The 17,179-nt window shown below is 43.9% G+C and overlaps 1 protein-coding gene across 1 annotated transcript in view; it reads right to left on the reverse strand.

The window, feature by feature from the left end:
* Window positions 1–1,282: 1,282 nt before the first annotated feature.
* The window catches only part of Slc23a2 (solute carrier family 23 member 2), a 91,151-nt gene continuing 75,254 nt past the window's right edge, over window positions 1,283–17,179 (reverse strand). The window contains exons 11-16 of the mRNA XM_034494121.2: window positions 14,915–15,062; window positions 13,594–13,699; window positions 10,537–10,666; window positions 9,270–9,407; window positions 7,067–7,162; window positions 1,283–5,659 (exon numbers count right to left, since the gene is read on the reverse strand). Coding sequence (XP_034350012.1) covers window positions 5,427–5,659; window positions 7,067–7,162; window positions 9,270–9,407; window positions 10,537–10,666; window positions 13,594–13,699; window positions 14,915–15,062 — 851 coding nt within the window. The 3' untranslated portion in view covers window positions 1,283–5,426. The remainder of the gene's footprint in view (window positions 5,660–7,066; window positions 7,163–9,269; window positions 9,408–10,536; window positions 10,667–13,593; window positions 13,700–14,914; window positions 15,063–17,179) is intronic.

Raw genomic sequence — 17,179 nt, forward strand, 5'->3', positions numbered from 1 at the left:
ACTGCCCCAAGCTGCTCCAGTCCACGGGTCGGGGTTCAACGAGAGAAGAGAGTGAGGACGGACGTGAAGAATGGAGACCAAAGTGTGACTCAATCCCGTTTATTCTCCAATCTCTCGTCTTCTCTCCAAGTCCCTAGTTCCTAGCACCAAGTCTCAAGTCCTAATCCCTGTTCCAGCTGTAATAAGTCTCAAATCCTAATTCCTAGTTCTTTCTTGCTAGTCTCTTTTCCAGTTCCCAGTCTTAAGTACCCTCTTCTGTCTGCCTCTCGCCTTTTATATGTCTCACTTCTAAGTCACGCCTTTAAGTCATGCCATTAAGTCTCACACCTTTAAGTCTCACACACCCAAGGGAAGATCCTGGGTATCTAAAACAAGATGTTATCAGAGCGTGCTCAGCTGTTGTAGGCTGTTGTAAACAAGTCTTTTGTCAGGGTATATGGCTCAAGATGGCTGCAAGGATGATAGCTGCCTTCTGTCAGCTCCCCAGATGTTCAGACACAGTTTTTTGAAAAAGGGACCATGGAAGATTAAAAGAGGAAGGTTACTGGCTTCTTGCTTGCTGGGCTGGTCCTCCTTTTGACTCAGCTGCTGCTCCTGCTAACTCCTCACTTGTATCAGAACTAGCTTCTCTTACAGGCTAAGCACCAGCATCCTTCCAGGAAGCTCTCAGGTTTATGACACCAGATTAGCACTGCTGGTGTGCCATACCTTGTGGACAGAGACTACTGGGTGGTTGGCCTCTCCAGTGACAAGTGACTCTAACTACTGAGCCACCCGGCCTCAAGAACAGAAAAACTATCTGGTTCTCAGTCTCTCAGCTGTTATTTTAATGTAAGCTGACTTAATAAATTCACACACACACACATATATATAGTTTATATGTATATTAAGTGTTGTATATATAATAAATTCATATATATGTATATATGCATATATATTTTATATTTTTTCAATCTCATTGGCTATTTTTTTTACTTTTTTTATAGTTCAGTCATTGCCCACATCTCAGTCCACCCTCCCACAGTTCTTCATCTCATTTCTCCTCCCCCCATCTCCAAGAGGATAACCCCAAACCACCCCACCAGACCTCCCCACTCCCTAGGGCCTCAAGTCTCTCGAGGGTTAGGTTCATGTCTTCTCCCACTGAGAACAGACCTGGCAGTCCTCTGCTATGCATGTGTTGGGGTGTTGGGTGGGGGTGGGGCTCTGTTTCTTAAGAACCTTAATACTCATAACTTTTAATTGGATTCCAGCCCAAGAAAGAGGCGCATGACAACAGAACTACATCCAGGAGAGCTTTTATTTGTACGGAACAGTTTTAAAAATACAGAATAAAATAGCTTTTCTCTACTGTTATTCACAACATCTGGTCCAAATATTACATAGTTTTAAAATACTTAAACGTTTAATGAAGCCATGTTAGAAAAACAATATGAAAATTCTTTTTAAAAACTCCATAAAAGAATTACACATCTCAAAAAACAACCCCACCCCAAATACCCTCAGTATGCAAAATAAGAATAAACACAAACAAAACCCCAGAAAGATATATAGGCAAAGTCAGTCACAAAACTCAAATAAAAGGAGAGGCATCTCTACTGTCTTAAGGACAGTCAGAAATTCTTTAATGTGTCAAATAAAAGTTGTTAGGAACGGACTGAAAAGGATTCACTGGTCTGTCAGATGGCAGCAGACAGCAACGTCAGTTATGAATGCTCTAAACACTGGAAACATACAGCAACCAGAGAATGCTGGGTATCAGAGTGGTGACATGGCAGTCAACATCCTGGAAGGATGGGGAGGTCTGTGAGGCTGCTGGAAACGAAAGCCCAGCACTATTGCGCTTTCGGGTTACATGGATGAGAGCTGAATGCTGCCACACAAGGGGCCTTCTTGTACTACTGGGGTTCTGATGTAGAAAGATGACCGTAGGAAAGTGGAAGATGTGTTATCTGTGTCCAGGATGGAGAAAGACACAGCTCCCTGGAGGCCAGAGCTTGGGTCTAGGAGCTGTGCATGAACCCAATATGCACTGGGCATGCTCAGGTATGCATAGCTGGTGTCCAGCGACAGCTAGGTAATTAGGCCCCTCATGGCACACCATGCCAGGCCTGCTACTGGCAGCCAAATGTCTGTTCCAAGCACAGCAGTCTGTACGCTCCTGCTGCTTTCCTATTAAGATGGCTTCTGGACTGAGGCCTCATCTCTGTGGAGCTGGTATGACTGAAGATTAAAATCACCAACTCTAAATCTAAGTTGCTAATATCAGTGTCTCAGCAGGGACATGAATGAAAGAATTAACAGCTTAGATCATGATCATAAAATATACACATGGGCAAATAAAGTATACACACATACTAGAGGTTCATCAATGGAGAAATTCTATCAGCACATGACATTGTCATGAAAATTATATCATTCCCTCCCTGGAAAACTGTGACTATTATCCTGGGCAGAAATGTTATTTTACTATATGGAAATACTGTTGATATTCATGCATAAATCAAGTTGTCATCATGAAAGTCAGTATTCTACAGTATTAAGTAAGTCCTGCATGTGAATTTGTTATTGTGAAAACGGGACCCACAATGCTTCTTCACCCCAGCTCTCTGATAAAGCCTCTTCTTTTGCCTGGATTAATCCCAAAGTTAATACTGGAAACTCTCTTAAGAAACATTCTGAGTATAAATGTTCTACTGAATCAAAGTCTAACTTGTACATGAGAACGAGAGTCAGGAAGCCTGCTGCCAATGCCACTCTCCTACGGGAGTCTCCCCACAGGGTAGCTGCCAGCACTCTTTCCTTAATACTTCTGCTTCCTGTGGCTGACACAAATGCTTGCTCTCAGAGGGAGGAGGTGGGTGTTCACTCTGAGAACTAGGGATGGAATGTCCTGTAAGATGCTCACATCTGAAATACTTTCTAACAGTCCACTGGTAACCAAACAGAACAGCTCCAAGTTCCAGTAATGCAGTTCAACATTGGACACACAATGGACAGACATCACATAGCCACCAAGTCCCCTAAAAACTCCTCATCTGGTACATAAACACACATTCCCTATATGTTTGGGAGGACAACAAGCTGCATGGACAAATCTTACTAGTGCTTACAAGGTAACACTCACTCAGGGTAGTACAGACAGCATCCCACTCCCTGGATGCACATGCATAGGCTACTCCTCTCTTTGCTCCCATCTCCTATCCCCTCCAAGAATATCAAAACTTGGCTCTGATGAAGCAAAAAGGGGAAACCCTGTTTCTAACAGGAGATGTTGGCATAGCACTTTCTTGGCTACATAGATACTTGCTGAGCCCACGCCCCAGATTGATAGTGAAAGCCCCAGAGCAAACTACAGCCAAACAGAGTGGTACTTGGCAGTACAGGCATAGGTAGTAGGACACGGCCTGGATTACAGGCCGTTCCCAGGCTTCTGGGTGGATTCCTGCTCCTGCTCACTGTAGCACCCCAATACTGCAGATCTGAGATGTTTACCAGTTTTGCACCTTGTCAGAACGGAGAAACTGGATCAACTAAATTAAATGCAAATGGAGACACAGAGCGAACACAGAGCAGGAGAGCTGTCAGCCAACCAGCTTGCTAAGTAAGGAGGGACAAAAAGTTACTCACCAATGTGCTTCCAAAGCACTAATTGTCTAAATATACATATGAAACTAAATACGGTTAGAAACCATGTTCTGTACTTAATCTGGGGTAAGATTTTGGCAAAACAATGCAGTGGCTCTGAGGTATTACTGCAACCCTAAACTCTCAAGGGTCATGAGGGTTGCAGAAACACAAAGACCTGGCAACATGATGACACTGAGCCAGCCTGGGCACAGAAACACATATCATGGACAGGCACTGAGAACCACACCTTGCTAAGGGTGACAGAGATGCCCACTGCCACCCACAGTTCAACCAGGTCCATAGCCACTTAAGAGGTACAATCTCATGAAGCAAGGTCATTACTTGTGTCTTCAGCTTTTCCCTTGGCTTGGAAACCAAAGCCAAATTCACTTGACTGCAAGACTTTTGTTTTCCAATTTAGAACTCTTCACAGAGGGCACCCAAAGACTGCTTTTCTTACTATCTTCTGTAACAAATTCCACAGGCTATTTGACTAAGGGATCAAATCTTCCCTCCTGCAAGAATCAAGATCCAGTGGACACGTGACCTGACAACCCACACAAAGTCTTATTAAGCCAGATCTGCCAGCAATGACTTGCAAGAGAAGGAAGGAGTGACCTTAGCTAGATAATGGCACATCCCATGAGTCACCTCCGTTACTGTCCCAGCTTCCCTTCTTCACCAACAAATTCACATGTAACTTGACCCACATTTCTGGGCCCTGGTCCAGTAGTCAGTTGTGATAAATAGATTAGACATTACAGTATTTACACTTTCATGGTATAGAGCAGTACAAAACACACCCACAACAATTGTCACTGGCTTTCAACAGCCACACAAGAAGCTTCCCTGATGGCACCCACGGTTTTTGCAGACGCTGGTTCTTTTCTTGATGGAGTAAAGAGTACAGGACAAGGAACAGGATGCAAGGTTGGAAGTTCACACGGAAAACACTGATTTCAAAAATCTGCTATAGTCAATAACATTAAATAGGAATAAAACACACACAAGTACAGGAGAGCAGAGCCAAGACATCATAGACTTATCTGTGGGCACTCTATACATCACACCAGCCAGCAGTGAAAATGCCAAATAGGGTGTCTCAGCCAGTAAAACAGACTATATGAACTGTGCTTGCCTGGATGGGTTCAGGGTAACAAGGAGGGAGCATAGTTGGGAATCCCGCTGACTCAGGACCTTTCCATTCTCCGTCAATCTCCTACACAATTCCACCCAGTCATAGCTATACAGGACCTTATGCACACTCACATCTGGTCACAAGACAGACACGCCATTATTCTCAGTCAGGTCAATAGGCTCCTGGGGTATCAGGGATAACAGAATCACAACAAAGTAAGGACACCAGTGGCCCCCTGGCCAGAGGAGGTCTCCATAGGGTTCAGGCTGAGGTCACATGAGAAGACTGGGACATAGTGTTTAAGAAGCGGAAACCCCTGGACCTCGAAGCAGCTTGTAGGAAAGAGAGTACTGGAAGGCAGAGGGGACTGAAAGCAGGAGCACTAGAGATTCCAAATGCCCACTCCAATGGCGGGTGATTTCAAGTTCAGTGACCATGGCCAGCAATGGACACAGAAAGGGTAAGGGACCAATAAGGACACAAGTGAGACACCATATATTGGACACAATCACCACCCACAACAGAAGAGTGATGTGCAATCTGTCTTAGCTCTGAGGTGCAGGATGCCATGTAGATATACAAACATATATCTTCTTGTTATTCAGCAAGGAACTAGATACATGCCTCACTGTGGCCAGGCCACAGGGCACAGCAAAGGCTATACTGTGGCCTGGGAGTCTTTGTCTGAACTTCGGCTGTTCTCACTCTTCCCAAAGCCTTTCCATGAGTAGCCTGCAAAGGTTGGGCTGATAGGCAGGTAGCTGAAGCATCTGTATTTTTTAATAATGTTCATGCCAAATGGCAAATTGTAGGATTCCATGCCGTCAAGAGACTTGTTTCCTTTGCTCACACCCTTCTTCCATTTCTTGATTCCTCTTTCCTCAGGGGTACCTGCTCCGCACACACAGAAACACAAAAGGAATACTTAATTATCTTAGTAATGAGGCAGGCAGATGACAAAGTGCTCTTGTATATGTGCATGTGTATGTGTGTGTACACGTGTGCATACACACGTGTTCTAGAAACCAAATCTGCCCAATGACAGCAACAGAAAACCTGAGGAGCTGAAGATACTTAGCTCATCAAGTGCCAAAATAAACGGTTTGGGATGGCTATTCCTCTTTATCCCACATTTTCCACAGTCAAGTGACTTTGTGACTTCATGTCCTCCCTGTCCTTTTACAGGACTCATTTTTTACTGTTGAGGTCTGATGTAGGCAAGTAACCACTTTCCTGGTTATCACAGATCCAGTCTCCTAACTGGCTGGCTAGTCACCTCACCATGCCTTCCTCACCATCTATTGAAATGTAGTAAAAGAACTGTCTCTCTAAAATGATAATGTAAAACACACATTGTTTTCAAAGAGCCACTGGACTCACCTAAGCTTTTACTGTTTTGTTCCAGTTTGATATGGGGGATGGGAGGTGTACTGGTTTTATTCCTAGACTTGAAGGTTTTAAGATTACCCCTTAAAAAAAAACCCAGTGGAGAGATGCCTCAGCAGTTAAAAGCACTGATTGCTTCCAGAGGTCCTGAGTTTAATTTCCAGCAACCACATGGTGGCTCACAAATGTCTATAATGGGATCCAATGCCCTCTTCTGGTGTGTGTCTGAAGACAGCTACAGTGTACTCATATGTACATAAAGTAAGTAAATAATTCTTTTAAAAAAGAAAATCAAACAAACAAACAAAACAAAAAAACCAATCCAACACTAAAATGTCTCATTCACAGACTGCTGAGAAACCAATGGGAGACACAGACAGATAGACTGTGTCATCTGTCAAAAGCAGCAGCTAACAATGGCACAGCACCCTCTCAGAGATTTACCAGCAGCAGCTCGGGACTATGCAAATGAAGAGCAGCAAGCTCAGGCTGAGAAGGAAGACAGCAACCCAGGGTGTGCCCGAGCCATCTCTGCCTTCTTGGCACACACAGGCTGATGTGCTGTCTTATAACAGTCATTTGGATGGAGTGTCATCTCATCCACTTCAGAAAACAGTGTTTACCAGTGACAGCTTTGAACTGATTTATTCCTATTCCCACTCCCAAGACAGGGTCTCACTATATTACCCAGGTTGGCCTCCTGGGCTGGAGAGATCCTCCTGCCTTAGCTACTACCTAGGGAGTCCTCCTGGGTAGCTGGTACTCACAGCAAAGGTCACTGAGCACTATTTGTGGTTCTCATTTCTGTATGACAAAGGCAGGGTGACAAGCTCAAGACCTGGGCTACACTGAGGCCTTGTTCTTCCTCCAGAACCGCTTGTGCATCTAGCAAGCCTAACATACGGCACATACCTGGGATGGTATTGTCCAAAATAAAAGCCACACAGCCTCCGACGAACATAGCAGTTGTGAGAAGAACATTCAGTACTTGATCAATTCCTGTTATACCTGGACACAGAACAGAACCACCATTAAGAGGCATGAAGGGGAGGCAGCAGACTGGACACCTCTGAAAGTCAACAGAGGATTTTAAGCATATGAAACTCTCAGTTGTACACATGTACATACTCTTGCCAGTAACATTTAAAGCTACTACGAAGACTTGCAACAGTAGGTTAATGGTATTAACAATGGGACACAGCAGATGAACCACATAAAGTGACTTTAACACTGTAACAGACTGTAGAGGTACTGAGGTGTGGTCTATAGACCTACAAAAGATTCAATACTAAAAATGGCTGTTGTGGGACTTGGTAGATGGCTCTTCAGTTAAGAACACTGGCTGTTCTTCCCAGCACCCACATGGTGGCCCATAACCATGTGTAACTCCAGTTACCAGGGATCCAATGTCTTCTGCTAACCTCCATGGGTACTGCACACATATGATATAGACATACACACAGGCAAAAACCACACATACTTATAAAATAAAATTAAATCTTTTAAATAAGTACCTGTTTTAATGCTGCAAAAAATTACAAGGTGAATAATAAACAATAACAATATTTGCAAGGAGACATGACAAAGTCTACATATAGCTCAGGCTTAAGAGGAACTCATTCCATTGCTGGGGCTGGTATCAAACTCATGGCAGTTTTCCTGTGTCAGCCTCCTGGGTGCTGGGATTACAAAAGAGCCACCAGGCCTCTCTGTTTATGCCAGTTTAAAAATGGGTATCTTTTATTGCTGTTGCTTGTTTTTTGAGACAGGATCTTTCTATTTAGCCCTGACTATCTGTAAACTCACTATGTAAAGCAGGTTGCCCTCAAATTTAGATTGCCCGCTTTGTTATTTTGAGCCAGGTATGGCAGTAGATGCCTATGGCCCCAGCACTTGAGAGGTGAAGGCAGAAATGATTAAAGGTTCAAGGTCAGTCTTGCCTACTAAGTGTGTTCAGTGCCAATCTGGACTACATATGAGAGCCTATGTAGGGAAAAAATTTGAACAAATGGTCCTGAATTATTCAATTGTTAAAGGAATGCATCAGTAGCAACAGATGTTTCTTAAAAAGGTCCCTCCTTTGGCCACGCTGCTCGACAGCAGGGCTTTATTACAGTAAAGAGCAGGACCTAGATGGGCATTGTTTATTTAGAGACCTGTTTCCTCGTGTGGATGTGTGTCTGCTTGCATGTGAGTCTGGGCACTATCTGCATGCAGTGCTTGCAGAGGTCAGAAGACAGCTTTAGACTTCCAGATCAGGTTGTAAGCTTCCATGTGGATGCTGAAAACTGGACCCAGAGTAATTGAATTGAATTGAAAACAGAAAACCTTATATCAAAGTCTATAATTGAAACACTGTTGTAATCGAAGTTGACTTTTAAGGAATTATACAATTCAATACAGCATGAGTCTGAGAAATCAAAAGTTTTACAGAACCAAAGGAGAGGTACCCATTTAAAAAATGAGACCCAGTGAGATGACAATTCACTGGGTAAGTGTGCCTATTGTTTGTGTAGAGAGAGGCAGGTTTGGTTTCTAGCATCCACATGGTGCCTCACATTCTTCTGTTTCTCTGGTTCCAGGGAGAGCTGATGCCCTCTTCTGGCACTGCATGCAGCTGATAAGCATGTATGCACACAAATGCAGGAAAAACATTTACCCATGTAAAATAAAACAGAAAAATTGAGGAAAAAAAAAAGGGGGGGCGTGGTGTTGAGTGGCTCCCTAGTGCTTGGGAGGCAAAGGCAGACAGATCTCTATAAATTAGAGGCCAGCCTGGCATACAGCCAAGCCTATAGAGAAGCCCTGTCTTGAAAAACCAACCAATCAATCGAAAAACAAAAACAAAACAAAACATTGAGACTTTAGCACCATATCACATGTCCACCAATTTAAGGCACCCCCAGGCAAGTATGGAGGCACATGCTAATGTCTGAGGGATAGCCTGGTGGCTTCCACAGAAATTATCAGAGCAGGATGCAGAAGGGAGGCAGAGAAAACAGTCAGCAACACATACCTGAGGTTCTAAGGTCCCTTCCCATTACAAGAGCTATCTGTCAATCTACAGTTGAAATTCCAGCTGCCCTACCTGAGATTCAAGACCTTTCTCTCCTACCTGTGACCAGAGGGTTTTGTCTGAGGTAACTTGGAAGAACAAGCCCGAAGAAGATGGAAAATCCAAGCACAAACAGGTTCCGGGAAGAATTCAAGTCAATGAACTGCAGGTTAGAGAGGCCGACAGCTGTGATCATTCCTGCAGAGAAAAGCATCAGAATACAGTTCCACTGAGTCTGTCTACAGCATGTTGACAGGTTATCCTGGAGGCTGAGAATAGATTCCCACGTGTTCTTTCTCTGTCCCTCAGAAACCAGCCTGGAGACCAGTGCAGTGGCAGAAAGAGAGGGTTGGTAGAATATGACCGCCTGTCTCTGACCCGAATTATTACAACACAAACAAGCATCATACATTTCCTTTAAATCAAGTAGACAGACAATGGCTCTGTTTAGTTTTTTTTTTTTTTTTTAATTTTATGCAAGTATTGTGCTCAGATTTATATCTGTGTACCAAGTGTGTGTGCCTAGTGACCATGAAGGCCAGAAGTCAATGTCAGATGCTCTGTAACTGGAGTTGTGAATCACCATGTGGAGGCTGGGAATTGAACCCAGGTCCCCTCAGAGCAGCTAGTGCTCTAACTGCTGAGCCATCTCTTACTCTCTCTAAGCATTCTGATTAAACCCATTTTAGAAATCTGGTGCATGTCCACAATGATTGCATCTGAAAGGTGCAGATCAAATCCAAAGTCCCACTGTGAAAGTGTCAGTTAAAAGGGTTCACTTATTGGGGAAGTGTATCGAATTAAATCAAATAGAAATTCTAATTAAAGGGATTAATTTTATCTTAATTTTCATATAATTTTCTTAGTGACTGCTTCCATCTCTAACATACATTTAACTTAGACACTGATGCAAATATCTGCATCTCTGAAGCACCACCTTTTACAATTTAAAGTGGAAACCATTAGATTTTATTGTTAGATCTTATTGACAACATCACCAAAATCTCCATTAAGAATTAGCTGCTGTGTATGAGGCGACACTTTGTGATGACTGCTTTTGGTGAAGCTGAAACACTGCTTTCATTCTACCTTTGTGTTGCTCAGTGCTCTGTTCAAAGTTCAGTGTTCTCAGACAAGTATGTTTTGCATGTATTTTTATGGTCCAGATTTTGAGTGCTGAGTTTCTATTGCACAAAACTTCTACTGGGTCTGAAGAAAAGTCTGTGTGCAAAGAGCAACAATAAACATTTTGATTTTAAAAAAGAATCTGCCAACATGAAGAAGGGCAGGTGATAGTAAATCTGCTACCAAGGAAGCAGGCCCTTACCAAAGAGTGTGCAGAAGAGGGCTCCGAGCACAGGGTCTGGGAGGGAGGCAAAGAGGGCGCTGAACTTGCCAATCATGCCCAACCCCAGCATGAGAGCTGCACCATACTGGATCACTCGGCGGCTGCCAACCTGTGGACACATCAGGTGCAGACACATTCTTCAACTCAGTCTCCCAGGGCAAATATGGCAGTGTCTAGGGCAGGATCTAGGTTACTTTAAACTTTCTGTTCTGTTAAAGGGGACTATAGAAACAACACAAGACCCCCTCTGACCCTGGCCCCTTCTGTTCTACTACCTCAGCTCACTGTTTCAGCTGTAAACAGGTGACCCCTGGGATCAGGAGTTAGAGATGAAGACTTTATCTATTCCCTGGGTTTAGTTGTTTTAGCTGAGTGTGGGCTTTCAAGGCCACTGGTTGAAATGACCTCCTGGGCTGGAGTCATGGATACAACAATGACACATACTGTTCCTGCTTCTCTCCCACTTTTTGCATATGACTTTTCACCCAAAACAGACCACCAAAAGTCCCTGTGACTCCACTCCACCTCCCGGAGTCAGGTAAATAGCATCCTTCCATTTGTAGAAGCACCTCCTCTCAAGCTGTCTGGCCATAAAAGGTGGTATAGTGAATGGGCCTAAGAATGCAAACTGCTGGTTTGCTTGCCCACTGTACCTCTGAAAGTATATGTAACACAGATGATACTTGGAACATGCCAGAAAGCTATGCTGAACTGGTATCAGGTAATATATTCTAACATCTTGCAAGCTACTTTTACAGATCAAGGTTGAGAGACCAAAGAGGTAACCTGCTGTGACCATGATAAGAAAAAGTCACGGGGCCAGAGCAGCCATTCCCACTTGTGTCCTGTTGTCCTCTATATGGGAAACATGGCCCACACTTAGCACAGGCAAGGCAGGTAGCTCATCTCTGGTGAGAAGTTTAATTCCAAGTCCAAGGAACGCAGTAACTGGATAAAAGCTGCAATCAGCAGAGCTGCCATAAACGCAGGCAGACTGGTGGAGGACAGACCAGCCTTTCAAACCAAGTCTGGTTCAATGGCTCAGCCTTGTCTGTCCAGGAGATTGCTACAGTGGAGATGTTTTCTGAATGTATTGTTGTCTACCAGCCACCAACCCGTGTGCTATGACTGAGCCTTGAAATATGGTCATTGTGACAGGATAAGGAAAATCTAACACTAACTTATTTAAGTGAACACAGCTACATGTGGCTACTGACTGCCATGTTAGACAGCCTGGATCTAGACCTGGAACTGCAGGACTTAGAGGCTATGCCTTAGTCATAAAGGTTGTTTGTCCCATGCCATTTAGCAGGATGAAAGGTCTAATACAGTGCCAAGCAGGGAGTCTTCCTAGCTGGCCACAGGGCTAGGGCCACATAAACATTTCTGCTTCAAGCTCCACCTCCCTGCTCTAAGGCAGATGTAGACTAGGGACTTGACATGAGTGTCTTGAAGAAATACAGCTTCTGCCTGGAGAACTAAGGGATTCAGAGCAATTTAAGTGATGGGATAAAGAGCTAGCTCAGAGGTTAGGAGCTCATACTGTTCTTCCTACCCATGTTTAAAGACTCACAAGTACCTTAGCTCAGCACCAAGGGGAGTTGATGCTAACTTCCGGCCTTGTGGGAACTGCAATCATGGATACATTTTCCCTGCACAACAAAGTGAGTAAATGCTGTAGGGCACCACTTCAGAAAAGCTCTACCATTCAAGGTCAGTCACCCCTGAGCTACCATGGTCATGCTGTAAAGGGTATGTGTTGCCTTTCAGTGACCTTAGCTGTTCTGTGGCATCTGCAAGGATACAGAAGGACAGTGCTTGTTAAACAAGAGGCCCTCTCAGCAATTTTACAACCTGCCTATTTATAACTAGTTATTTGCCCATAGGCTCGTGGGAAAACAGAGGCTCAGGGGTGGCTGGTTAATGCACACTCTGCCCATCAGATCATACCTTCAACTCCCCGGGCTCCACATCTGCTACCTTTCATAGGCAGCACTTGGGACTCCAGCAATAGTACTGAAGGAAATAACCATAAAGTTTCCCTCCCTCTGTGCCATGAACTGGAAGCAATAGGCAGCAGATGGTGCCATCGGCACAGGTGAAGCTGAGCTTACATCAGGCCTGCCTCTTATGGGAAGATCAACAAACATGTCAGGTGTACTTCCTGCATCTGGATGCTGCTCCCTCTCACCTGGATTTGTAATCAAGATGAACCAAACAGTACTGGGTTTCTTTTTATCTGGTTATAGAATCCGGCATGGAGCTAGAGGTCAAACAGGTCTAGAAGGCTTCCGGATTGGCTTCTCAGGTAAGGAGACTTATGACTCATGCAGCCCAAAAAGAAAGGGGAATCAATCTTAACAGTCTTTAGTTACACAACATCAGTGACTGCTGGGCCAACCAGTACTGGCAAGCAGCACTATAAGGCAACTGGGACAAAAAGTTTACTTGCCCATAATAAAGCTGACAGGTATAGAGCAGACTCATTCTTACAGAAGTGGGGTTTGGGAGTGGGGCAGCTGTAGGTTTGTATACATGTCAATAACTAGGGTCTGGTAGAGTACTTGGTAGGGTCAAGTGAGTTTAGGAGCCAGATCCAGGATCTGTTTCACTATGACTTCAGATTTTACTGAAAAGGGTTCTGTGCCAAAAGTTTGAGACCATTATTTAATGTGGCAGATGGTTTTCTATAGTAGCAGGCATCTCTCTTCCAACATGTTCTATTGAATTCTGGGGTCTTCCCTCAATCAGATGTAAACTCCAATTTTCTTTTTCATCATGCACCGCCCACCTAAGCGCTTAGAGCAGAGGCCTGACACAGGCAGATGCTTAATCAATGTATGCATGACGCCACAGCTATACCCAGATGCCTCCTACCCTATGGCCAAATGAAGAGAGGTCTCCTAGCTGGCACTCCAAACTCATCCAAGGGGAAAAGAAGATGGAAAAGGAAGATAATCACAAGGGAAGGGTCAGGTCAGACCCATCATTGAAATGAACAGATGCTCAGCCATTTAATTAGGAAAACATTTATACCTTTGTAATTCCCAAAACTCCAATATTGGGACTGGAGGAGGTAGAGCCATTCCCGGTACCAAATATGCCATCGAGAACACAGGAAAGCCCCTCCACGAAAATACCCCTAAGTTTAAAAAAAAAAAAAAAAAGAGGATGGGGGAGGGAGGAGAAAGAGAAACGTCATTCAAGGGAAACACTGTAACCAGCTCTTAATATTTGAAACCCACAACAATTACGCCCCCTTGGGCGGGGCAGGGGTGCTGATCAGTAGCAGATGCGGAATCTCAGGGCCCTTCTCTGACGGGCTGAGGAGGACTCCCCATATGCTTAGCAACTCTAAGAAGGCTAGCTCCACACTGCCCATTAGACACTAATACTTTAAAACCATTTCAAATGAAACCAAAGAACTACTGAATCTAAAAGAAACATCAGTTGTGCTTTAAAGTAAGACACATCAATTTGATTCCTTGCTATTAAGATAGTTTCATAAGGAAAAAATGCTTTGCAACCTTGTAACTATTATATTTTTTTGAAAATTTAAAATGAGCAGTCGCCTCACATGTAGCAATTCTGAGAGAATTGTGAAAAGCCTTAGAGAGGCCCCAGCCACACCCAGTACAAGTCATGCTGACTGGTGTTGGGGGGCAACAACAGGGAGAGGTGACTTGTACTCCTTTCTGGTGCCTTCCTTAGGATGAATTCCGGATGACTTCCAGAAGCTACCGAAGTGCAAACCCCCCAGCTCGTAAGACTCTTGATCTTAAAGAGTTTTCATCTCTCCCTGTTCTTGTCTGTTTCTGTGAATCATGACTGTGAACAGATCACCCTAAAGGGCAACTGAAACATATCCACTGACATACCTACAGCAGTTACTGTCTGATGCAAGAAAAATGTCCTGTCATCTGTCTGACTAAGGCAGCCAGGACTGAATGGGAGAAAAACACAACTCAACTCAATTCAGAAATAACCCTAAAGATTTCCACTACAATCAATCTAAAGTTTGAGTTCTTGGGGCAATGTGAAGTGAGGTGACCATTTGGGGAAACAAGACAACAGAAAATCAAAGTAGACAATGTGTCTACTTTCAAAGCCAAGCAAAGATGGCAATGTATATGTCTGTTTTACTGAGCTTCATGTGTGTCTTCAAGCTCGTAAGAGATATATTCTCCTCTCCAATCAGCTGGAGAGACTGGGAGGAAGGAAGGTAGGATGCTGCTCTGTGCCACGACAAGACAAGCAGGGTGCTGAGGGCAGTGACTTGGCCAAAGACAAATGGCCAGTTAAAAAGCTCCCAGCTTCTTCCCCAAGGCTAGGTGAGCAGGTCTTTCTTGGGACATACCTGTTTATTGCATGGATAGGAGGTGGTGGGGCACAGGAGAGCCTGGCGCAGGCATAATAGTCACCGATGGACTCAATGATACTGGCCACGACAGCGCTGAGCATGCCAATGACACCAGCTGCAGAGACGGTGGGCATCCCCCACTGAACTGAGGAGGGAAGACAGCCATGAAAGATATGTTCACTTACCTCTAGGGACAGGCAAAGGTTAGAAGGACCTCAGGGAACTCTGCACTGTCTCTGAAGGATTTTGAAGCTCTTGCAAACTGGTTGCTTCTGGATCTTAAGTCATTAGTACACTAGATGTGTGGGAAGGTTACTGAGTTGGGGCCTTGGTTGAGAGCTGACCTCCTCATCGTAAGAAAACCTTCACTTAGGTGGAAGAGGTGGGAAGTTGTCTTCTTCACAGTCATGTTCCTAGTTCTACTAACATAGAGTTTAACACTGCCTGCTATGGTGGAACAAAAATTTGTTTTGCTTTTGTTTATTGAAATAGTGTTACTGGATAACCTGGGGTGTAGGGGGGGGCAAGCCCCCTGCCTCAGCTTCCAGAGTGTGGGGATTATAGGGCTGGGACTACATTCCTGGCTTGGAATAGAAATTTGTTCCAGGGGTTCATAATACAGTGGTAGGAATCAGGGTACAAGGTAGTGGCGTCGAGTGAACAGTCCACAGCTCCTTTAATCCGACAGTCAAGTGTCCCGCAACCCTCCCTTGCTGCTCGCAGGCTTGTTTGTTGTCAGAGCATACTACAAACAATGTTAGGAAAGTAAACTTACTTTTCTTTAGAAACTATATCTATCTTTTATTGCCAATATGAAGAAACTCCTGATAAACTCTCTTGCCCTTCTTCCTTGAACCATTAGGAATGATAACCCAGATGCCACATAGTGGGAAAATATAAAACACAATTCTAGTGCAGGAGAGCAAATCCTGTAGCTCTAGGCACTCTGAGATAACCAGGAACAGTTAAAATGAGAAAGATGACATTCAAAGTAAGATGCACAGACCAGGACTGCAGCCTAGGGCAGGAGTGCTCCTGCTGGGGGTTGTCCTATTCCGTGGGAGCAGTCAGAGGGGCCTCACTGCCGGCCTGTACTTTCTCTCAGGGTTGGATCATGGACCTTATTTGTCAAGTTCTATTTGGAGTTTTGAAATAAGCTTTGGCTGTTACAATGTTAACACTGGTTTCCCTTTAGTATCCTGATTTTGAGAGAAGATTCCTATTATATTCGACCATTTTCAGTTGAATATATTCCTAACTAAAAAATACAAAATGTTCCAAAATCTGGTGGTGTTTTAAAAAAAAAAAAAGAACTAACATGACATCACAAGTGGAAAATTCCAAATCTAATTTTCTGTGCTTAGATTACAGCCAAAATGCAGGAAGGCTGGCTCCTAGGCTAAGAGCACTGGGTTTTAAGAGGACCTGGGTTTGATTCCAATCACCCAGATGGCAGTTCACAAACATTTGTAACTCCAGCTCCAGAAGATTCCCTCTTTGGCCTCCATGGGCACTAGGAAGGAAAATAATGCTCACATATACTTGCAGGCAAAGCATCTATATACATTAAAAATAAAAATAAATGCAGCTGTACTAAGAAGCCTGTGTAAAATGACCTTCATGCTTAGACCTGCCCTCAGTGTTCTGAAACTCCCAATCCAAAACTATCTAATTCTAAGCTATGCAGGGCGCCAATCAGTTTGGAAAAAGAGGACACTCAACCTGCATCATTTTTCATGAAGTACTCTTTAAATTCCTTTTACCCAAAGTCTTTAAGTCTGATTTCTAAAAATCTTTTATATCAACATTAAGGTTTGGAATATTTTTGAAGTTTCTAAAGACTTTATGTTTTTGAGTGTAGCTACATGGATGGTTGTACATGTGTGTGCTACACCTGTAAGTGGACATGAGATCCCTGCTGGAACTGGAATTACAGGTGGTTTGGAACCATCGAGTGGCTGCAGGGAATAGAAACCAAGGCCTCTGGAAGAATTCTTAACCACTGAGCATCTCTCCAGCCCCTTCTTAAACTTTTCATTGGCTTGTCTGTTCTCATTCTGTGTATGTGTGTTCACACACATACCTTTTTTACTTCTGCCTTAAAGCTGTTACTTTATCTGTCCTTTTAACTAGAACTTTGTTTGCTAACTTGTTTTGAGTTTGTTTGTGATCTCAATCAAAATCATAATCCTTTTGCCTCAGCCTCCCAGAGCTGGCAATCTATAGGAACATGTGCCTGGCCTAAGTACAACTTTTTCAGGG

This window comes from Arvicanthis niloticus, chromosome 2 (assembly GCF_011762505.2).
Source record: "Arvicanthis niloticus isolate mArvNil1 chromosome 2, mArvNil1.pat.X, whole genome shotgun sequence".
Lineage (NCBI taxonomy): Eukaryota > Metazoa > Chordata > Mammalia > Rodentia > Muridae > Arvicanthis > Arvicanthis niloticus.